General features: G+C 52.5%; 1 protein-coding gene across 8 annotated transcripts in view; it reads left to right on the forward strand.

Annotated features, from left to right (window-relative positions):
- LIN52 (lin-52 DREAM MuvB core complex component) overlaps positions 1–4,590 on the forward strand; it is a 119,123-nt gene extending 114,533 nt beyond the window's left edge. For 6 of the 8 annotated variants that reach the window (XM_089322364.1, XM_008272055.5, XM_089322367.1 and 3 more), the window contains one exon: positions 792–2,782. Coding sequence is in view for 5 of the 8 variants with exons in the window: in XM_008272055.5 (XP_008270277.1) it covers positions 792–847 (56 nt within the window). In the remaining 3 variants the exon portion in view is untranslated. Of the gene's footprint in view, positions 1–791; positions 2,783–4,528 lie in introns of those variants that run through there. The other 2 variants (XR_016226602.1, XM_089322363.1) reach the window with 2 other exon arrangements.
- The last annotated feature ends 19,594 nt before the right edge of the window (positions 4,591–24,184 follow it).

Raw genomic sequence — 24,184 nt, forward strand, 5'->3', positions numbered from 1 at the left:
GAGGAGGGTGGAGAAGTATTAGGCTACATGTGCTCGCTGAGGATTTGTTTGTCAGAGCTCAAACAAGGGGCTTGTGAGTGGTCCTTGTAATTGAGAGGTGTTATGCTTTCATTTCAGAGCTTGTATGTAGGAAAGTAGCTGCATAAACCCATGGTAACTACAGCAGTCAAAGATTGATGGGGCTGAAAGTCAGAGAAAGACACATAAACCTTGCCTGGATGCATTGAATATCTAAGGATTGACAATGCCAAGAGAGAGAAGACCAAAGCTCTATAAACCCTACTTTATTACACCATCCCCAGATGAAGCGCTCTGGGGGAATATAAACCCTGTTACATGACAGCAGGCAGGTCTACCACTGCTGGGAGATGGGGTAAATGATCTCACATTTTGATTTGGGATTACTATAAGTGTCTGGAGACCAACAACCCAGAGAAGACTCTAATCTTGGTTAGCAGAGCCCCCTGAGATAGTGAACATGAGCATTAGGTTAGATTCTTCAGAGGGATAAGTTTTTGGCGATTTCCTGGTGACCGTTTTAAGGGTGGGATAAAGTCTTTCCGGTTGGCCTGTACGTTATAGCAGTTGCCACTTTCGGGATAACTCGGTGCAATTGCAGTCAATAGGTGTTTTCTCCCTATTTTAGGAAGTTAATGTTGATTGAATCTATTGTGGTAGCAACTTGGAATACAATTTAAATCAACCTGTATTTTTAAGATTAAATCTTCCTATGATCCTAAATTTTTCATATTTAGGTTTTCATTGGTCTTTCCATTTGCTTTCTATTCCAGCCAGAGAGATGACACGAGGGAAATTCCTCAACATTCTAGAGAAACCCAAGAAGTAGCAGCTGCTTGTGGACAGGATGTCTGGGGGACGGTAACCGGACTCCCTTCCAGTGCAGCTCTGATGATGCGCACCTCACTGCTTCCTCCAGAGGGGCGAGCAGCTGGACCTTGGGACCGCCCCTCTCCGCTGCTCCTGGCACTCTGCGCCTCTGAGGACACTCGGCGACATGAGAAGAAATCTGCTCTACCCAAGGATCATTGCAGTTATTCAATCGGCTTCCATACTTTTGCCTTCTTAGCCTCAGATATTGGTAACAGCAGAGGCCATATCACTCTCAAAGGCCAAAGCCCTGCTTTCTCATTTGCAGAAGTGAGGAGCCCCAGGATCTTACAGTTGATTTGATTTAGTGATGGCCAAGTCAGTTGTGACTTGTTGATTGGGTGGGTTCTTTTGAGTTGTACTTGATGTCTTAGGAACTATTTATGACGCAAAGAAACCAGAGACCAACTGGATTCTGGACCAGACCATACAGCCTGACTTATGAACTCTCCAGTGTGTATTAGGTTCCAAGAATCTTCATCTGGAGAAACCAGAATCTTCTCAAAATGAAAACCTGCTTAAATTCGACACCTCTCATGATAGTCCCATCCCCTGGTGTCTTCCATTCTCCACCTCCGAGGTCTACCCCCTAGTTCTTGCTCCAGGAAAAGTTCCTCCCGGAACTAGCTTGTGTAGTGAGTGAATGGCCCATGCAAATTGTCTCGTGCTGCAGACCTCGAGAACAATATGAAGGTGATAGAAAGGACTTCTAGGTTCCAGTAATCTGTTACAGGTTCAAGTGAAAAAGTCCATACAGCATGGAGCCAGGAGAAGAGGATGGTGTATGGAGTTCCCATTTCGTTATAAATTAGAAACCAATTAGGGTCAATTAGGACCCTAAAGGAGCACACCATGGGATGGTGGCAATGTTTTGTCCCTCTTGTCCCCATCTTACAGCACATATCAGATAACATGTGACAGAAACACACTGACAAACACACAAGAAAGAATTCTCTGATTCAGATACAACTCTCACGTTCTTTGCCAGTTACCTGTCTGTGTGAAAACCTGAAAACCTGGCCCATGGGTAAAATCAATTAATGTTTTGAGAAGCGTATGAAATTCCTAACCTTTACAGAAGGAAATTCCTGTGGCAGTAATGTGATGGTCATGTTTTGGTCGTGTTTTCTGCCTGTCATGCTCATGTACAGCATTCTTCAGTGCAGTAGCTGGTCCATTAACCGTTTTCTGACATTTCTGACTTGTTGCCCATGCTAGAATTGATGTTGTATTTTTCTCTCATTTGTACCATTTGCCCATACCTGCAATTTTTATTTATTGAAAGGAAAAAATACGGAATGCAGGACACAAAGGATAAGTATGACAAGTAAAACATTCTGCTGAGTGCTTCATAGAAGATTCAGTTGTTGAGGCTTTGATTTTAAGTCAAGCTTATTATTGACTTTTCTTAATCTCACTAAATGCGGTTGAAGTGTGTGTGTGTGTGTGTGTGTGTGTGTGTGTGTGTGTGAGTGTGGCCAGCCAGAATACAGTGCCATAATGTCAGATTTTCCTTGCTCTGTTTTTGAGAGTTGATGGTGTCAGGCACTTTTAAGTGTTTGGGGAAATTAAGAAATATATGGAAAATATTGGGATACCTCCCCCAAACCAAGTCAGGTCTGTAAGCTGAAGCCAGATAGTTGGTTTTCTGATCCGCTTTGGCCTCTTTCTTTTACTATCATCTTATTCACCAGCACTTAGTGTAAGTCGACGTATTAGAATTGTGATATTTATTGGTTTTGTATTTGTCGTCCTTAGAAATGTTAATGATGTATTTTTATATTGATAATATAAATTTATGTACAATGTGTGTGTGTATGTATTTCAGAATGTTAGAAGATTGTACTATGTATGTGATATTTTCTGTGTCTTCATAATAAATATGTCCCTTTTATAGGAGGGTGAGTTTTTCCTCAGAGGGCCAAGTTGCATATTCAAAACATAGACTGTGGCCGGCGCCACGGCTCACTAGGCTAATCCTCCGCCTTGCGGCGCTGGCACACCGGGTTCTAGTCCCGGTCGGGGCACCAGATTCTGTCCCGGTTGCCCCTCTTCCAGGCCAGCTCTCTGCTGTGGCCAGGGAGTGCAGTGGAGCATGGCCCAAGTGCTTGGGCCCTGCACCCCATGGGAGACCCAGAGAAGCGCCTGGCTCCTGCCATCAGATCAGCGTGCCAGCCGCGGCGGCCATTGGAGGGTGAACCAACGGCAATGGAAGACCTTTCTCTCTGTCTCTCTCTCTCACTGTCCACTCTGCCTGTCAAAAAATAAAAAAATAAATAAAAGTTAAAAAAAAAAAAAACATAGACTGCTTCAGAAGCACAACTGCAGGGACAGATAGCCCAGTGTCTTCCAGCTGAATGTCTTTGTGGATGGTCTGGAGCTGAATAGACACCTGCTTGGTCTCCCAGCTTCCAGTCTGCCTTCCCAGCCATCCTGCTCACTGCTGGTCATCTTTCCAAAGTAGTGTTTAGAAACCTTTCGTGCCTCCCTGTGTCTACTAATAAAATCGGAATCTCATCTTCTCCATGTGTAATCCCAACTGACCTGCCAGGCTGACGTCCTTCTTTGCCCATGCGTGAGTCCTGGTTCCTGTAACTATAGACGATTCCCCGCTCCTCACCTGAATGCCATGGAGTGTTCCAGAAAGTCTTGCACCTGTCAAACCTGCACAGAACCCACAGTGATCCAGCCAAAAAAGGCCCTTCTCCCTGTGTTCCTACATTCGTGTATACCCTCCCTTTGACTCTTAGCACACTCTGCCTTATACTTAGTGATCTGCATCTGTATCTTATTGTCCTACTAAATTTTAAGCTCCCAAGACACATCTGATTCTGCAATGTTTTCTTCAGACCGGGGGTTTGAAGATCTATCTGCAGACTTCCAGTTAGGCATGATAAATTAAGAAACAAGTATTTCTCGGCCACCTACTAGAACCCTAGTGTGAGTTCAAGAACTAAAGAGTAGGTAATTTGTCCATAGATTTTTTTTCTTCTCCCTTTGCCATACCAAATACCATCCAGTAACGCACATGTTGACTGAGCGACATTGTCTGGAGAAGCATAGCACTGGGGCTGGCAGTTCTTCAGATCCCTACTGAAGCCTTTTCTTACCAGTAGTCTGATTCCCGCCTGCTTCAGTCTCTCAGATTCTAGGCCTCTGCCGATTTGCTTGGCTCTCCTACAAGTAGATCCCTGAAGGTTCATAAAGTATTAATTATCTTGATATTTAACAGTCACTATTTCTCCTTTTGTTACCAAAAGTTAATCATTTTTTGCATTTTAATAAAATCATTTTTATGTGAAAGACAAAGTGACAGAGAAATGGAGCTACATCTTCCATTCACTGGTTCACTCCTCAGGTTCCAAAAATAGCCAGTTCTAGGCCAGGCCAAAGCCAAGAGCCCAGAACTCCACCTAAGTCTTTCATGGATGACAGGGGCCTGGGCAGTTGGGTCTCCACAGACACATTAGTAGGAAGCTGGATCAGAAGCTGGGTAGCTGGGACTCTAGCAGGATCTCCCATATGGGATGCGGACATCCCAGGCAGTGGCTTAACCCACTAGGCCACAGTACCCACTCCCCGACCCGTTGTATTTCTTAAGTGGACTCTTGCTAACTGCTATTTGGTTTGGGTTCTCTAGCTGCTGCCTATTGGAGTCGTCTGGACTCACTCAAGTCAGAGCCTTGAAAATGAAACCAGTCAAAGTCATTGTGCAGCCCCCACAGCCTCGGCAGGATGTTTGGACTCCACAGGAGCTTTGCGATGAAGCCGAGAAACTTCCTTTCCAGTGGTATGCTGCGATCCCTTCTGTCTACACAGGCGGGAGAACGGAGCAGGAAGTGAGGAAGTGGGAGACGGGCGGAGGTGGGTGCTCCCAGGGGTCAGATAACACAGTTTCTCACCAGCTCTCAAGTCCGGCGCTAACTCCATCTCCAGGCATTTGCTTATGTTCTTCGTTTTCTGTTTTCTTCATCCCTTGGCTGCTACAAGACCACCTGAGGCCTGCACGGGCTTTATGTCACCAGAAAGCCTGCAGCCCCCACCCCAGAGCGGCCGAACAGTGGTCTCTCCAAGTTCATGAGTCCTGACGGGCCTGTAACTGACTTCCTGTTGGTTAAGCCTTTTTGGCACATCAGGGGTGTGTCCCTGACTATGCCTAAAGAGGCCACCAGCCTTCCCACCCTTTGCCCAGCACTCTTTCTCCGGGTGCAGGGGCGGTTGGGGGTTCAGGTGGCACCAGGTGCTCCGCGTTGGCGCGAGTGCTGCCAGAGCCTGTTAATTAGCACAGGAACACCCCGATGCTCCATTAGCCGGGCCAGGCATTCGGAACCTTCCCTCCTGCGGCCCCTGCCTCCTAATGAGAGCTGGGAGAAGGGCCCTCACAAAACACTGCCTCAGAAGAATATTCCGCTTTGTCCCCACCAGTAACCGGGGCTGACAGGATCACTCTGTCCATTTCTCTTCTAATTAGCACAATTCCAGCACGGCCTGAGCCAGCAAACGGAGAAGAGCGATCAAAAGCGATCGGACAACCGTACCGAATCGCAAACACAAAGAGGGCCATTCCCCGTAATTAGGTGAGACAATTCCTCGCTCTTTTCTCGGCTGGAGTTTGCCGCTAAGACTCTTGCTGTTTGGGTCCCAGCAACACAAGTTACATGTCTCCCTGGGACACTAATAAGCCCCAAATTGTCTTCCGCTTCACACAACTCTAACCAGTGGACAGATGCGGGGGGTGGGGGGACAGTGAGGGGACAGGGTCTCTGAACAAGCAGCTGCTGCAGGATGATTTCCAAGGAGCAGAACACAGGCTGTGGGCAGAGGGGCAGAGGCAGCCGGCTGGAGAGGAGACCTGCTCCGGATGCAGCCTAGACCTTGTCTCTGGGCTGGTGTCTGAGGCACTTGGAGTTTGCGACCCTCAGGGGAAGCCCAGCCCGCTGCTTGCCTTGCCCTGTTCCTTCGCCTCTGCAACCCCAGCATCCCATATTGGAGCACCCTTTGGAGTCCTGGCTGCTCCACTTCCTATCCAGCTCCCTGCTAGTGCTCTTGGGAAAGCACAGATGGCCTAACTGCGTGGGCCCCCGCTGCCTATGTTGACCTACGTGGAGTTCCAGGCTCCTGGCTTCGGCCTGGCCCGACCCTGGCCCTTGTGGCCATTTAATTCATTTTATTTGGAAGCCAAAGACCGAGAGAGGCAGGCAGACAGAAATTTTCCCTCTCTGCTGGTTCACTCCGTACATTACCTGTAAAAACCAGGGTTGGGCCTGACAGAAGCCGGGAGCCTGGAACTCAGTCTGGCTCTCTCATGTGGGAGACAGGGACCCAGTGACCTGACCATCATATGCTGCCTCCCAGGGTCTGCATTAGGAGGAAGCTGGAATCAGCAGCAGAGTCAGCACCTAGGTCTAGGCAGTCCAACATGGGATAGAGGCCTCACGAGGGGCATTTTAACCACTGGACCAAATGCCCACCTGTCTGAAAGAGAGCCTATATGAACTCTGCCCTCACAGAGCTCATGATCTGAATGGGGGCACCCTCTGCCCTCTGTACCTTGGCCTGTGTTTTCAGACACCATCACCTTTACATCTCCGGCTCTTTCCCGACCCCTGCCTGCGTTTCCCATTTCCCCTTCTGCCCAATCCTGGTTTTTTAAAACCAAGAAGTGGCCCCCATCGACTTCCAGGGCAAGAAGCTGTAACTGGCCACACTCCATGTGGCTCAGAGGTTGGGCACTTCCTGAACAGAAACAGCCCCAGGATTGCTACCCATTACAGGGATTCCTTGGGGGTGATAGGGCCATAAACTTGGGCGTAGCAGGGACAAAAGAATGCAGGGGAGAATGGCGGTCAGAATCTTGGTCACACTTGGGCTCCGAGCAGAACTGGATTATCATGTTTTCATCTTTGCCTCCTACTTTCTCTGTGTTGAGCTACCCTGATGCTTCCATAAGGGACTCTTTGATGAGACTTGTATTGTAATTATCGTGCATTTGCTGTGATCCTGAGAATTGAATGTAGTTGTAAATTCCTGAAAAATAAAACATAAATAAAAATTTTTAAAGATTTATTTATTTATTTGAAAGGCAGATTTACAGAGTGGCAAAGGCAGAGAGAGAGAAAGAGAGAGAGATCTATCCACTGGTTCACTCCCCAAACAGCCGGGGCTGTTCCGATCCAGTGCCAGGAGCCAGGAGCTTCTTCCAGGTCTCCCACGTGAGTGCAGGGGCCCAAGGACTTGGGCCATCCTCTACTGCTTTCCCAGGCCATAGCAGAGAGCTGGAATGGAAGTGGAGCAGCCCATATGGGATGCCAGCACCGCAGGCAGCAGCTTAACCTACTACACTATGGTACCAGCCCCACATAAATAAAATTTTAAAAATAAAAGGAGCCCTCCAATACCAAAAGACACTCAATTATGTAAAATCCCCTGAGAAGCCAAAAAGCTCAAGTAAATAGTCACGTCGGTTTTTCCCACCCCCGTCTTTCCTATCCAAGTCACAGAGGGAATGGTAGGATTGGAGTTTGTAAATGACTTGTGGGAGGTATCAAGAATTGATCCAAATATGTTCAGTCTGCTATACTTCCTTTGGTTGTAAGCAGGACTTAAGAGTGGTACCTGAGCCAGCGCCGCGGCTCAATAGGTTAATCCTCCACCTAGCGGCGCCGGCACACTGGGTTCTAGTCCCAGTCAGGGCGCCGGATTCTTTCCCGGTTGCCCCTCTTCCAGGCCAGCTCTCTGCTGTGGCCAGGGAGTGCAGTGGAGGATGGCCCAAGTACTTGGGCCCTGCACCCCATGGGAGATCAGGAGAAGCACCTGGCTCCTGCCTTCGGATCAGCGCAGTGCGCTGGCCGCAGCGTGCCAGCCGCGGCGGCCATTGGAGGGTGAACCAACGGCAAAAAGGAAGATCTTTCTCTCTCTGTCTCTCTCACCGTCCACTCTGCCTGTAAAAAAAAAAAAAAAAAAAAGAGTGATACCTGAAACATAATAGGTGCTGAAGAAGAATTTGTTGAAAATGAGCTGTGCCATGATAGTCAGTGTGTGTGGCCTTGTTGTTGATCTGAGGTGTTTGTTACAGCTTGGATTTTGAGAGACAGGCATGAGTGTGTTCAAGTCTCCTTTCTCTCAGCCTCATTTGCTCGGACCTCTCACACTTCACAGAGATTACCCAGGGGCGTGGGTCAGACACTGCTTGGGATACCTGCATCCCATATTAGAGTCCCTGGGTTCGAGTCCCGCTTCCTGCTAATGTACCTTGGGAGGCAGCTGGTGATGACCCAAGTACTTGGGTCCCTGCCACCCATGTGGGAGACCTGTATTGAGTGTTCCGGGCTCCTGGCTTTGTCCTGGCCCAGCCCAAGTTGTGGGTATTTGGGGAGTGAACCAGCAGAAGGAAGACCTGTCTCGCTCTCTGTTTGTCTCTGCCTTTCAAATAAATACAAATTAATAAAAAGAAGAAGCAGCCCACATCATGGCTAAGAACACAACGGCTGTTGACTACAGACAGTGGCAGGAAGGGCCATTTGTTGGGGGCAGGTGTTTGCACAGCAGTTAGGTTGCTGCTTGGGACGCGTGCAGTCCATATCACGAAGTGCCTGGTTCAAGTCCTTGCTCCTCTGCTTCCAATCCAGCTCCCTGCCGACTTGCATCCTGGGAGGCAGAAGATGATGGCTCGAGTGTTTGGGCCCCTGCCATCCACATGGGAGGCCTGAATTGAGCTCCCGGCTCCTGGCTTCTGCCTTGCCCAGCTTGGCTGTTGCAGGCATTTGGGAAGTGAACCAGACTTCTCTCTCTCCCTCTGTCTTTCAAAAAAAAATTAAAAGAACTTTAAGAAAGACCATTTGTTGGTGATAAGCAAGGGAGGAAAGTGAATTTCCGGTGACACTGTAGGTTTCTGAGCTTGGCATAAGCCTCGAATCCAGTCATTGCACCTCCCTGTTTATTCAGTCACACTCCCCTTCCCCTGTCCCTCCACCCTCCCCCCAGCTGCTCTGTGGCGTGAGGTTGGTCAAGTTCAATGTTAGCAACTACTGGGGTAGTTGCAGAGATTACATGGGCCCTTGCCAAGTGTTTAGAACTGTGCCTGACCTAGCTTACCTGCTACATAATGGCTTGATGGATATAGCTGTAAAATTGCACTCAGCGTAGTGTTTAATTTATTACTCACATATGTTAAAAATGGATCATCACCCAGGGAAAATACGGTAATAGTCCTTCCCCGGGCTCACCAGGGTCCTCTCTGGCCTCAGCTCCTCAGAGCCTGCTCTGGACTGTGCCCTCTCTGGGAACCGCAGGGAGCAGCCTGGTCAGGGTCAAGTGAGGTGGAAGGTCACAATCTGGGGCTTTCCTGGAAGCAGCCACGCTGGCCCGAGCCGGCGGCTCCTTACAAAGGAGCAGCTGAGAAGAGTCAAGTTGGAAAAGTCAGTGACTCGAAGCTGAGTGGAAATGAGAATCGCTGGCTGCAGCCGCCGGGGGAACTCGGCAGGGCCATGAACCAGAAATGGTCCCTGGGGCCTGGGGGGCAGCTCCTGAGAGCGTCTCTGCCTTGTCCTGCCCTTTGCCACCTGTCTGTGCTGCCACCACCTCCACCTTCCTACCAGTGGAACTTCACCAAGATTCCTTCAAACGTGCACCTGCACAATGAGCTGGTACCCCGCCATGCAACATATTTGTAAGTTACGATATCATGGATGAAATGACTTTATCAAAGGATGAGTGAAGATGGCAAGCTGTAAATTTTTTTTATAATAGAAAGGGCCTTTTGGAAAAAAAGATTTATTTATTTGAAAGAGTTACATAGAGAAGTAGAGCCAGAGAGAGATATTTCATCCACTGGGCCATCTTTTACTGCTTTCCCAGGCCATAGCAGAGAGCTGGATCGGAAGTGGGACTCAAACCAGCACCCATATGGGATGCCGGCACTGTAGGCGGTGGCTTTAACCCTCTATGTCACAGCTCCGGCCCCAAGCTGTAAAATTATAATAATGCGGCATCGTCTCCCATGGGTGGGCAACAAAATTGGAAGGAAGTAGGCCAAGGTGGTAACACTGCTTGCTGCCCTGTTGGGGGATTATGGGTAATTTTTGTGTTCCTCTACATTGTCCAAACGCTCTACAGAAGCATGAATCACTTTTAGTAGGGAGAAAGAAGCCCTCTGGAGCCGGGCATACAGGACTTAAACTATCCTGTCCAAGAGCTCAGCCCATTATCATTTCTTCAATAGCCTTTGTATATAATAATGAAACTTTTTACTATTTATTTATTTATTTGAAAGGCAGAGTTACAAAGGGAGAGAAAGATCCATCTTCTATCTGCTGGTTCACTCCCCAAGTGGCTGCCATAGAAAGGCCTGGGCCAGTCCTAAACCAGGAGTCTAGAACTCCATCCAGGTCTCCCACAAGGGTGGCAGGGGCCCAAGCACTTGAGCCATCTAATGTTGCTTTCCCACCTGCATTAGCAGGGAGCTGGATCAGAAGTGGAGCAGCCGGGACTTGAACCAGAGCTCATATGAGATGCTGGCGTTGCAGGCGGTGACTTATTCCGCGGCCACACAACACCAGCCCTGACATTTGTTCTTGTGTATGCACATGTCTATCCGTCTGGAAGCTGGCAAATATTTACTGAGCAGCCCTGCCCTAGGCTCTGTCCATTCCAAGTAAGAACACAAACAACTCATTCACTCGTCATGCCAGGGCAGCCCCCATCACACTTTGCCCACAAAGCCTGTGCCTAGGAAAAGTGCTCAGGCAGTGGGTGGTCAGTCAGTGTTGCAAAATAGCTATTATCTTTTGTTTCGGTCCATCCCTACACTGAGAAAAATATCTCACCAAAGTTTGCCATGGAATCTGGAGGCTGAATCGCCCCAGCTCCTGGGCACGCAAAACATGTCAGTGTTGTGTTTGTGGGGGTCACCCTCCCAGTGAGGAGAGAGGAGGCAAGAGTTAGGGGTCAGAAGGGATGGGGGAGGGAGGCTGACAGTGGGCCCGTGTGCTCATCACAGACGGCCCACCATCAGGAAGGGGAACCAATGCACTTCCCCCAGGCTGGGATCTGAGGGCTGCCAGCCGTGCGCAGAGGGTGGTTCTCACCTTCATTGGGAGACACGTGTGTGTGCACAGTTTTCCTGCAAGATGAGAATCGATTCATAAGAGAAAAAGCATCAGGGCCAAAGGACCTAGAAAAATAATAGAGAAGAATGGACCTTGTCCCTAAGCAGCCGGAGCATGTGAGTCCCACATCTGATGAGGCTTTGGAGGGCCGTGAGGTGCTTTGCATCTCATCTTCCTTAGTAGAAATAGATGTTGTGGGGCTGGCATTGTGGCACAGCCAGTTAAGCTGCTGCTTGCCCACGCTGGCATCCTATATCAGTTCGAGTTCCGGCTGCTCCACTTCCCATCTAGCTCTCAGCTAATGCACCTGGGAAACTAGGAGAGGATGGCCCAAGTCCTTGAACCCCTGCCACCCACCTGGGAGACAGGATGGAGTTCCAGACTCCGGGCTTCGGCCTGGCCCAACCCCAGCCACTGTGGCCATTTAAGATGAGTGAACCAGTGAATGGAAATTCTCTCTCTCTGTGTCTCTCCCTCTCTTTCTGTCTCTCTCTTCCCCTCTCTCTCCCTCTCTCTTTCTCTCCCTCTCTCTCTCTCCACCTCTGTCTCTCTTGTGCTCTCTCTCTTTCTCTGCTTTTCAAATAAAACCTTATAAACAAAAAAAAAAAAAAAAAAGAAAGAAAGAAAGAAGAAAGGAAAGAAAGAGATTTCATGATGAGTGAGTAGCATTCCCTGCCTGCTGCACCTGCTCCTTCCTCCGCCATTACTTGCACACGTCTGCTCTGTGTTCAGCTCAGCTTGGAACAAAAAAAAAAAAACAAAGACAGGAAAACATCAGCCCTGTGCAGCCCTGAATCCTGCCCAATGATTACAGCAGTTCCGGGGCTTTCAGCCAGACGCACTGGGGTAGCCAGATCTGATCAGCCCTCCAAAAGAGAGAGGAGCACTCCAGAAGAGACAGCGAAGCAGTGTTACAGCAGAAGCGCGGGGCTGACGACACCTCCCCGCATCGCCAAAGATTGATGCAAATTGGTTTGGTTCTGACCCTGTCACACCAGGAAGGATAATGACTCCAGCAGCGCCGGGCATGGGAGGGGCACGTGGTGGGGGCCGTGAGGACTGGTGTCTCACTTCACATCTTCATTAATGATCTGAAAGACAGGGGTAAACAGCATGCTAATGAAACCTGCAGATGATTGGTGTTACAATTGGTGTCCCAGAGAGGACAGAGAAATAGCACAGCGAGACCCAGAGAGCTTAGAAATATGGGCAGGAGATTGTCAAATGAGATTCGTCCTAGGAAAATGAAAGTCGACATGACAGGGAGGAATGATGAGGCTGGCTCGGGGTGGGGGCCCGCAAACCTGGAAAGCAGAGATGGGGGGCAGGAGGCTGCGTGAGGGGTGAAGGCTGCGGTGTTGGGAGAAGACAGAAGAGAGACCCAGCATAAGGGCTGGAGGAGCCTGTCCTGTGTCTCTCTCTGCAACCCCTTGGGGCACAGATGTCAGTCCAACCCCAAGGGTCTCGGATGCTCCGTTCTAGAACCGAGTTTCTCCTGTGAGACAGCCCCGTGGTCAACTGCCCTTGACCGAGAATTCAGCCCCTGTTCAGAGGGCTCCTTGGGAGCGAGGACCAAGCTGGGCTTCTCTGTGTTTTCAGAGCCCAGCCTGCCACGGAGCTCTCTGCACAGCTGCCAAATGGAATGCCTGCATCCGTCACCTGAGGCATCGCTTACATTCTCCCCAGGTGGAGCTGACCACTGATCTCACAGCCAAAGATGTGCCTTTTCACCCAAGGATCGTTCAAGTTCTCTTCCTAAAATTACTGGATTCCAAGTGAGCCACCAACTCAGACCTGCTCCGCTCCAGCCGTTCTGATTCTACTAGAATGGAGCTAGCGCCACTTCTTTCTTTTCCTTTTTTTAAGATTTATTTTATTTATTTGAAAGAGTTACAGAGAGAGAGCCAGAGAGAGTGGTCTTCCATTCACTGATTCACTCCCCAAATGGCTGCAAAAGCTGGGTTGGGCCAAGCTGAAGCCGGGAACCAGGAGCTTCTTCCGGGTCTCCCTCATGGGTGCAGGGGCCCAAGCACTTGGGCCCTCTCCCACTGCTTTCCCAGGCCATTAGCAAGGAGCTGAATCTGAAGTGGAGCACCCAGGACTCGCTACTCTACAATGCTGGCCCCTAGGTCTACTTCTTTCTAGAACCAAGTTTCACAGGACCATTCTGAGGTTGCAGCCTCTCCCACATTTGGCAAAGAGCCACAGCAGGTGAGCCTAGAGTCATGAGCACTAAGCTATGAGCCCCTGGGTTGTTTGGCCCCTCAAAGAGATTTCTGTGTTGTCCATATTGGTAGTCACTAGCCTCCTGTAGCTATTAAACCTAAATTTAAAGTAAATACAATTAAAAATTCAGTTCCTGGAGCCGGCATTGTGGAGTACCAGGTAAAGCCACTGCCTGCGGTGCCGGTATCCCATATGGGCGCTGGTTCGAGTCCCAGCTGCTCCACTTCCAATCCAGCTCTCTGCTATGGCCTGGGAAAGCAATAGAAGATGGCCCAACTCCTTGGGCCCCTGCACCCACGTGGGAGACCAGACGAAGCTCCTGGCTACTTGCTTTGGATTAGTGCAGCTCTAGCCGTTGCGGCCAATTGGGGAGTGAACCAGCAGATGGAAGACCTCTCTCTCTCTCTCTCTCTCTCTCTCTCTCTGCCTCTCCTCCTCTCTCTGTGTAACTCTTTCAAATAAATAAATAAATATCTTTAAAAATATTTTATTTTATATTTATTTGAGAAAGACAAAGAATTCTGTCATTGACTAGTTTACGCAAATGCCCACAAGAGCTGGGGCTGGGAGCTAGCAGGCGGGGGCTGGGAACACAATCCAGGTCTCCCATGTGGGTGGCAGGGCCCCATTCACTTGAACTCTCACCCCTGCCTTCCAGGAGCTGCATTAGCAGGAAGCTGGAGTCAGAGCCAGGAATGAAACCCACATACTCTGCTGTGGGCTGTAGGCATCTCAACCACCAGACTAAACACCTGCTCCTTTTTCACTTTTTTAAGTTTTTTTTTTTTTTTTAAGATTTATTTATTTACTTGGAAAGGCAGAGTTGCAGAGAGAGAGAAAGACAGTGAGACAGAGAAATGTTCTATCCATTAGTTCACTACCCAAATGGCTGTAATAGCCAGTGGTGGGCCAGGCCAAAGCCAGGAGCCAGGAGCTTTTGCCAGGTCTCCCACGTGGGTGCAGGGGCCCAGATACTTAGGTTGTCCTCCACTGCGTTCCCAGGCACATTAGAAGGGAGCGGGATTGGAAGTGGAGCAGCCAGGACTTGAATCAGTGTCCATATGGGATGCTGGCATGGTAGGTGGTGGCTTTACCTGCTGCACCACAACTCTGGCCGCTGGTTGGTTTCTGTTTGTTTGTTTTCATATACGTATTTAAAGTGAGCAAACAGTGAAAAATACATCCTACCCCTAACCCTCAGCCACTGGTTCCCCGCTTGCTTTTATTCCTGTTTGTCTGGAGGCTCATTCATGCTGGTGCACATCCTCTCCCTGTGTGGGGGCACCACCGTTTGGTTGGCCAGGTCCTTGCAGGGGCATTTAGGTTGCTGCTGGACTTGTACTACTACAAGTTTTTGTTGGGATGCACACATATCCTTGTATCTTTTTTTTTTTAAAGATTTATTTGTTTATTTGAAGGTCAGAGTTACACAGAGAGAGAGAGAAGGTTCACGCCCCAACTGGCCACAACAGCCGGAGCTGTGCCGATCCGAAGCCAGGGGCCAGAAGCTGCTTCTGGGTCTCCCACGCCGGTGCAGGGACCCAAGCACTTGGGCCATCTCATACTGCGTTCCCAGGCCACAGCAGAGAGCTAGATCAGAAGTGGAGCAGTCGGGACTCAAACCGGCACCCATATGGGATGCTGGCACTGCAGGCAGCGGCTTTACCTACTGTGCCACAGTGCCGGCCCCCATATTCTTATATTTCAGTCTTCGTGCAGGTCCAAATATATCCACAGACCCTGTGACCAGTGGGGGAATTGCTGGGTCAAAGGTCAAATGCCAATTGCTCCCTACAGGGGTTGTAACAGGCAGATCTTTCCCCCACCCTCTCAACCCCACGGCCGTGACCTAGCAGGCAGGCTTCCTGAGGGGTGGCGGTGGCTCCTCTAGGGAGGGGGTGTCCATTGCCCCACGACCCTGAGGCGCACTCCCCCCACTCATCCCCTCTCCACACTGCCGCTCCCTGCTGACCCTTGCCAGGCCCCCACGCGCTGATCTGACTGCTTTACTTCCTGTTTCTGGACTCCTCCTTCACCAGCTCATGAGGCAGGTGCTGGGGTTAGCCCACGAGAAGAGGAGAAGCCTGCGGCTGAAAGGTGAACCTGCCCTGGGAGTCCCCTCCCCGGTTAGCAGCAGAGCTGGGATTCAACCCCGGGGCTGCCTCGCTGCCAAGCCTGTGCCTCCTACCCGCAGGTTCCCCGTGTCTGCGCCCTGGGGCTCCTTCTCTGTGCACGGACTCCAGGTGTTTCCCTCCGAGAGCCGCGAGCCCTTCCCGCCTGCTCAGCGCCTCCTTCCCACGCTCAGGGCAGACGGCCCCATGCCAGGGCCTTGCTCCTTCACTGCCCTGCTTTCCTGCATCCTTGGCCTTGGGGCCGTCCCACCTGAACCCCGGGGCGGCCCCCCCCCCCAGGTGATCCCCTCAGCCTGCGGGAATGGGCAGAGCTGAGGAGGGGGAAACAACGGCTTCCATCACCTGACCCTGCTCAGCCAATTCGCGAGGACAAGATGTCAAGTTAATGAGCCTGTAGGCTTCTAATTAGCTGTCAATTACCTCAAATTAATCAACTCCTCGCCTAATTAAGCATTATCGGCAGGTGGGCACAAAGCAGACCATTGTGTGGGAGCCCTGAGAAAAGCTGGGCTGGCAAACTTGGTTAGGATCAGCGCTGTGCACCGCGCCGGCCTCCCCACGGTGCTCAGCTATGGGCCCGGCTAAGGCACTGAGGCCCTCTCCCCACCCCTGTCCCTGGACAGTGGGGTCCCGGGGACTGCCTGGGAAGCTGGTGGACTCGGGGTGGGGGGTGTGCAGGACTTACAGGCAGGTGGGGCCGTAGGAAGCGCAGGCCATGGAGAAGGGCAAGCTTCCGGTCCAGGGGACCAGCTCCTGGGGTTTAATGAGAGGGAAGAGGGAGTGGGCAGAGGGGCAGGAGTCCGGGCCTATGCAGGCAGCCTGAGCTGGCTTCCAGTCCTGGCCCTCCCACTTGGGAGCTCTGTGACTCCAGGAAGTGATTTAACTTCTTTGAGCCGCAGTTCCCATCTTTAAAAAAAGAGAGAGAGAGAAGGGGTTGGTGTTGTGGGTTAAGCCGTGGCCTGCAGTGCCGGCATCCCATATGGGTGCCAGTTTGAGTCCCTGCTGCTCTACTTCCGAGGCAGCTCCCTGCTAATGCACCTGGGAAAGCAGTGGACGATGGCCCAAGTGGTGGGCCCCTGCACCCACGTGGGGAGACCCGGAAGAAGCTCCTGGCTCCTAGCTTCAGCCTGGCCCAGCCCTGGCTGTTGCAGCCATTTGGGAAGTGGACCAGAGGATGGAAGATCTCTCTCTCTCTCTCTCTCTCTCTCTCTGACTCTGCCTTTCAAAGTAAATAAATCTTTGAAAGAGAATAGTTTTTGCAGACCTTCCCTTACTTTTGTGAGGGTTCAGTGAGATCTAGGACGTGACACACGTGCCAGGTGAGCTGGCAGTACATTGAACAGTGCCCACGGGGGCTGGGTGGGTCAAGGCCATGGGGTGCCTCACCTAAGAAGTGCTCCAGCTGCAGGGCACCCCCAAATTACGGGCTCCCGGGGACTCCTGAGTGGGCAGCCGAGGGCATGCCAGGTGCCGCTGGCTGCTGGGGTCCTGATGCCACCTCTTCTCCACAATGCCCAGCACCTGTGAGAGCCCTCGTCCCTCTCCACTCACAAAGGCCTGGGCGTCGTATGGAGCCCAGCAGAAGGGGGAGCCCAGGAAGAAGAGGGCAAACCAGGGGCCTGCCCCTGAGGCTCCCGGCTGTAGGGCCCAAGGGACAGGGTTCTCTGGTGGCCCCTGGCCCTGGGTTCATGCCTCCACCCGTGGTCCTGGAAGCTGAATGCGGCTGCCGCTGGCCAGAGTGCAGGGGGAGGCTGCTCTGTGCCCCCGCTAATGGTCAGATGCCCACTCGGCCTCCTCCCTCACCCCAAGCATCCTTGGTAATCTGCACCCCCTACCGGCCCTTGGCACAGACGCCCTGTCCACGCCTCCTGGGGGCAACAGAGGCCCTTGGCCTAGCCTCGGAAAGCCTGGTATAACCCCTCGGTCATTTAGCAAACATCTATGTGCCCATTAATTAAGGCTCACAGTGTAGAGGGGGAGATGGTTGGGTAAACACTTAACAAATCCCGAGTGTCTGCTCTGGAGCTGTGAGGAGCCAAAGGGAACTAGCATTTATTAAGTGCCTGCTGTGTGCTGGCAGGAGTGGCAAGTGAGATTCAATGAGTACATTACACTTGTGTGCACTGCCGTTTAATGAGTTACTAACTCACCCAGGTAGATAATATATACATTATATAGTTCAAAACTGTAATAATACCAAAGGGCAGAGAGGACAGCGTGGGCTTCTCACCCATGCCTGTTCACCGGGCACCTGAGTCCCTTCCAACAACCAACCAGTAACCAGTGTTTCACCCTCCCAGAGATGAAAGATAACAGCACATCTTCTGTTTTGCAAAGATAAAGTGAAACATTCTCACCTGCGTCCTCCTTTTTTTCCTTGCTGATATTGTCTTCCAGATCAGAATGTGCAGGGACAACAGCACAGTATTTCACTGCGTGACTGTGTGTTTTTTCTTTTAAAAAATCCATTGAAAAAATAATAAAAAAATAAAAATAAATAAATAGAAATTCCATTGGGGTCAGTGCTGTGGCGTAGTGGGTAAAGCTGCTGCCTGCAGTGCTGGCGTCCCATATGGGTGCCGGTTCAAGCCCCAGCTGCTCCACACTCTTCTAAGTATGTAAAAACACAGAGGCGCTGAGGTTAGTAAATAATAATTCATGTAAAAGCATTATTGAGCGCCTAGTAGTTTGAGGTCATTATGTGGGCACCCCCCAGAGTCAAATATGGGAAGTGAAAGTACTACCTTGGAGGGAAGCTGTGGATTTTTGAGTATTGAAAAGAGTTTCTGTGGGGACTCCCAAACCCTAGATAGGATTCCCCGGGCCCCAGTCCTGCACCCTGGGAGACCACAGTGATAACTTTGGTAGTTGTCTCCCTACCACCCACATAAGAGCCTTGAATTGAGATCCTGGCTCCTGGCTTTGGCCTGGCCCAGCCTCAGCTATTGTGGGCATTTGGGGAGTCAATTAGTGATGGGAGATATCTCTGTTGTCTCTCTGCTTTTCAAATTAAAATAAAATTAATTTAAAAACTGAGATTCGACTTAAAAAATAAAATGGTTAAGCCACAGCTTGCACTGCCGGCATCCATGTGAGTCCTTGCTAATGCACCTGGGGAAGCAGGGGAAGATGCCCATGTCCTTGGGTCTCTGCACCCACACGGGAGACCTGGAGGAAGATCCTGGCTTCAGCCTGTCCCTGCCCTAGTTGTTGGGTCATTTGAGGAGTGAACTAGCAAATGGAAGATCTCTCTCTCTCTCTCTCTCTCTCTCTCCTTACTCTGCCTTTCAAATAAATCTTCTAAAAATAAAAAATGAAAGGGCTCCTCCAGTTGACCTGACCCAGCCTGTCTCCGACCATGACAGAGGAGGCTAGACAAGAGAGCAGCTTGGGGGTGGGCATTGTGGCACAGCTGGTCACCACACCACCCAGGACACTGGCAGCCCACATCGGAGTGCCTGGCTTCCAGTCCTGGCCCTGCTTCCAAGTCCTGCTTCCTGCTACAGTGCACCCTTGGGAGGCACCAGGTGATGGCTTAGGTACTTGGGTCCCTGCCACCACGTGGGAGACCATCGCTGGCGGGCTCCTGGCTTTGGCTGGACAACATTGCAGGCACATATGCAGCGAACCAGCAGTTGGACGCTTTCTCCCCACACCCCTTCGTCCCTCTGCCTGTCGAATAACAAAATAAGTAATACAAGCTTTAACAACCTTCATCAAAGCAGGAATAAAGAAAAGGGAGTGGCTTGCCCCCGTCCCACACTCGCACCCGCGGCTGCCCCCCGGGTACCGCTGGGGCGCCAACCGCCGCCAACCTGGGCCTCTGCCGGGGCAGCCCGGAGTAAGACGGCCCTTGAAGCGCTGCCCTTCCCGGGAGGCATTTTGATGTTCACAGCCAGCGGCCACCTGCGCCAGGGGAGAGACGCTGCGGTGCCGGACGCCGGCCCGCGGCCGGGGAGCCCTCCGACGCCCTCCCAGCCGGCGGCGGCGTCACCGCTAGAGGGCGCCGAGAGCGGCCCCGCAGCCCGGGCGCGACGCTCGCACCAGACCCGGCCGCCGGGAGTGGGCAGGCCTCGGGCCGCCCGCTGCCCAGCGCCGAGGAGCTGCTGCCGTGGCCTCTGGGAGAGCCCGGCCGCTTAACCATAGGGCACAGAGAGGCTGACAGGTCTCCCTGGAGTCACACAGCGGAAGCTCGGCAGTCAGAAAGCCCGGGGGCCTCCGTGTCACGGAGGCCATGGGGAAACAGGGCACGGGGCAGTGCCCGGGCGTGGTGCGCGCGGGTGGCCCCGGCTGTCGGGGTGGCAGAAGGCCGAGGCTCGGAGGCCAGCCTCTGACAGATGACCACGGCGGGAAGGCCTGGGGGCACCGAGCGCGCCCGCCTGCCCGTTGGAGGCTCTCTCCCGGGGGTGGGTGACAGCTGCAGCCTCGGGTGGGAGGCCAGCGGCCCCACACGATAATAACTTTCACTCGCTGCCTGAGAGCTAATCCCATTACTCTGCGGACCTCCGAGGACCACCCTCCCCAGCCCTTCTTAATCCACTCCCTCTGGGAACGGTCCAAGGTCCTCCGCCAGCCTCTGCCACATGCCCCCCGGGCCCTCTGCCCACCCGTGCGCACCCCATGCCAGCAGGCTGGAGATGCAGCCTCATCGCCCTGCAGCCCTGCAGTCCCCACCCAGGCTGCACCGGCCCCAAGCAGCTCCCCAAGGTGGCCTCCAGCCGCCGTCCAGGGCTGCCAGCTGAGTTTGAGTTTCCGTTGAGGACCGGGTGCGTGGACGTGGGTCCACAGTCGATTCATCTGGGAAATGGAGACAGCAGCACCCGCTCCAGATGGTTCTGAGATGTGTGAAGATGCTAGGTGTCGAGGGCGGAGTCTAGCACCTGGCACTTTTTTTTTTTTTTTTAAGATTTATTTATTTGAAAGGCAGAGAGACACACACACATCGTCCATCCACTGGTTCACTCTTCAATGAGTGAAGCCAGCCCACAGTGGTCATACATACCTGGACCAGGCGGAAGCTGACTCCATCCGGGTCTCCCAAGGGGTGGCAGGGGCCCAAGCACTTGCGCCATCTTCCGAGGCAGCACCTGGCACAGAGCAGTCTGGTCCCACCGCAGGCCCCAGCCTCCCGGGGGTGGGGGCCAGGCCACGGCTCCTTCTCCAGCCTGGGCGCAGTGGGGCCCCCTTTGGCCCTGGGCCTCCCTGTTCCCCACCTTCTGCTGCTCCTCATTTACATAAATTATCTCTCCCCAATTATCCATCCAGCTGTCCCAACGGTGATCTGTGAATGAATTAAAAACGGAATATAATTTAATAATGGCTGATTAGAAGGAGATTAGTTGTTATATAAAAAGGAAAAGCCAAGAGCCAGCTAGTTGCCCTTAATCTGAGCCAATACCATCGTTATTCAGGGAAAGCCACCCTGGCCACCACCAGGCAAGACGGACATGGGGGCCATGGCGGGGGGAGCCCGGGGGCTGGGGCAGACCACCCCAGAGAGGCCACGAGGCCCCCGGGAGCCTGCAGTGGCAATCCCATCTCAGCTCCAGCGCCTTGCTTCTCAGTGGGGTTCGGTGGTTTCTGGGGCCCCTTCTTTCTCCACATTCCAGGCACCCTTGAACCAGACGTCTGAAGGAAGCCACTGCCCCTCAATAGTCCCAGCCCCCTGCCCCACCCAGGCCCAGGATCTGGGGGTTCAGGAGTCTGGTGCTCAGGCCCTGCCTCGTAGGAACGCACTGGGGTTGGGGACACAGACCCAGGGGATCTGCCTGGGTAGGTGGTCAGAGATGGAATGGCTTAGGTTGCCCCCCCACGGGGCAGGGACCGGTGGCAACAAAGAGGGATGAGTGTGCGCACAGACCTCTGGGCCCCCCTAACTTCCACTTGACAAGACCTATTTCCGTTCGTTTTTTCAGTCTCAGCTCAAGCATGCCTCCTCCAGAAAGTCTGCCCTGATCTCCCCCACTTTGAGGGTCTTCCTGGTGCTCCCATAATCCCCTGTACTTCCTCCCTCAGGGCACTTAGCATATGTGCTAATGGGGTGTTCATGCCCCCAATGTGTGAGCTTCTAGAGGACAAAAAAGTGCTTTCTCATCTCTGCATCACCGGTATCAGGTACACAGTGCCTGTTTTGTACCATCATTGAACAAATAAAGCTGCCTCCAGAAGGCCTTCTGTGATTGCCCTAGTATAGGCTCAGACTTCCTTCTGTGCCCCCGAAAACACTGCAATTATAGCTTTAAAACGAAGGCAGGTCGGGTCGGTGCTGTGGTGCAGCAGGTTCAGCCTGTGCAACACTGCTTCCCACATCAGAGCGCCAGTTCAAGTTCTAGCCGTTCTGCTTCCAATCCAGCTCCCTGCCAATGCACCTGGGAAAGCAGCAGAAGATGGCCCAAGTGCTTGGGCCCCTGCCACCCATGTGGGAGAGCCACATGGAGTTCCTGGCTCCTGGTTTCAGTGTGGCCCAGCCTCGACCTTCATGGGGCCATTTGGGTGTGACCCAGGGGATAGATCTCTGTTTCTCCCTCTGTCTCTGTAACTCTGACCTTCAAATAAATAAATACATCTTTTTTAAAAAAAAGCTGTAGCGTAGTAGGTAAAGCTGCTGCCTGCAGTTTTGGCATCCCATATGGTCGCTGGTTCGAGTCCCGACTGCTCCACTTCCAGTCCAGCTCTGCTGTGGCCTGGGAAAGCAGTAGAAGATGGCCCAAGTCCTTGGGCCCCTTCACCTGCGTGGGAGACCTGGAAGAAGCTCCTGGCTTTGGATCAGCTCAGCTCCAGCCATTGTGGCCAACTGGGGAATGAACCAGCAGATGGAAGACTCTCTCTCTCTCTGCCTCTCCTTCTCTCTGCCTAACTCTGACTTTCAAATAAATAAATAAATAAATACTTCTTTTAAAAAACAAAACAAGGCAAGTCACTATTCTGGAGAATATGTATGAAAGGAGGCGGAGGGAAATAGTTTGAGACAAGAGGTGTATGGAAGAAGACAGAGTTCAAGGTTAGATGGCCGGGCTATGAACCTCAGGTCTACCGCTTACCACTGTGTGACCTGGGGCACCTCATTGGTCTCTCTGTGCCTCCATTTTCTCGTCTGTAAAATGGGTGAATGTAATTCCTACCTCTCAGAGTTTTGCAAGGATTAAATGAACAAATAGAGGAAAAGCACTTAGAATTGTGCCTTGGACATAATAATTTTTTTTTTTAACCTGAGAAACAGAGAGGCAGAGAGACAGACAGAGCTCTCATGCACTGGTTCACTCTCCGAATGCCTGCAGTGCCCACGCCTGGGCCAGGCCCAAGCCAGGAACCAGGAACTCATTCCAGGTCTCCCACGGGGGTGGCAATGACGCAAGTACTGTGCTACCACCTGCTGCTTCCCAGGGTGAACATCAGCAATGGAGTCCCCGGGCGGGCGGCATGCAGACGTCCCAAGGGAATCTTCACTGCTGAGCCAAGTGTGCCCCTGCTGGTGGTCTCCCTAGTGCTGTCACACTGTGTGCTTCCACCAGGGCCTGGTCCACTTCCTCCCCGGCTGTGGGCTCTCTGAGGACAAGGACTGGACTTCGCATCTCTGTGCTGATGGTGTTGGAGGGGGCAGATAGATGGCCACTCGGGCCGTCCCAGTCACTGTTGTCCCTGCTTTCTCACTGATGGGCCCAGGGACACAGACGGTGCCCCCAGCCCTGGCCTCCCTCCAGAGGCCCAGTGCGCCTCCATTTGTGACATGTCCGTGAGATTGGCGTGCTCCCTAGGGCTTGGGTCTGGGCAGCATATCCCACGTGGGGGACCTGAGAGGCTGTCTGCCAGGCAAACACAGGGGAACGGGGTCGGGGGGCCAGGAGACCTGAGGAGACGGGCGTGCTGGCCCGGAAGGGGAGCTGATGCGGGCATCGGGGGCCATGCTGGCGCAGGAACGGTCGTGAGCATCGTGAGCCCTCATGTCTGGGAGGGGCCTGGAAATCTGAATAAGTCACCCTCCGTGTCCTTGGGGGATTGGTCCAGGTGGCCTCCACAGATGCCCGGCTCTGCAGCCGCTCAAGCTCCTTGTCCGCACACCCTCCTGCATGCTTAGAGCCCCGCTCATCACTGAGCTAATGCCTAATGGGGGTACCGCGGGATTCTGCGTCCGGAGTTGCTGCGCTCTATGGCCGTGCTTACTGCACATTCTAAATCGCTCTTTGGGGAATGACAAGAAAAAGTCTGGGCGTGCTCAGTACATACACATTTTTTTTCCCCAGATTTTCCGACCCTCAGTGTGTTGTGGAACCCATGGAGAAGGAGAGCGCCTGTATTGGACCTGAGCCCTGGGTGACGTCTCAACCACTGGTCTTCCACCTGCATCCCATCCCTCGGGCCGCCGTCCGGCCTTCCAGGAACGGGCGCTGACGGGAGACCTCCTCCTTCCCCACTCCCCCAGTGTGCTCCGTCCCCAGCCCCAGCCTCTCCCAGCCTGGCCTCAGCCCAGCCTCATGTTGCAGCCGAGGCACAGGGCGAGGAGGGGGGTCGCCTCCCAGGCCAGCCCAGGCTGTGGGATAATTTGATATTCAAATCCTGGCAAAGACCTGCTTCAAATTGCTACAAATTAAGCTGATTTTGCCCCCTCTGAATGAGGGATTTACTCCTGTGGATCAACCCTTCCCAGGACTTGATGAGGTCAGGATTAGAGAGGGAGGGATGGGGAGAAACCCTGAGACCGGAGGCTGCGGAGCTGGGAGTTGGGGGGAGTTCAGCAGGATTCCCAGGGGCTCAAAACTCAGCGTTTCCCCCAGTGATGGCAGGGCCTGTGGGCCTCACCGGGGTCAGCCCCACTCCCCCGGAGCCTCAGGTAAC

This window comes from Oryctolagus cuniculus, chromosome 20, assembly GCF_051225735.1.
Source record: "Oryctolagus cuniculus isolate XC-2025 breed Fujian yellow rabbit chromosome 20, ASM5122573v1, whole genome shotgun sequence".
Classification (NCBI taxonomy): domain Eukaryota; kingdom Metazoa; phylum Chordata; class Mammalia; order Lagomorpha; family Leporidae; genus Oryctolagus; species Oryctolagus cuniculus.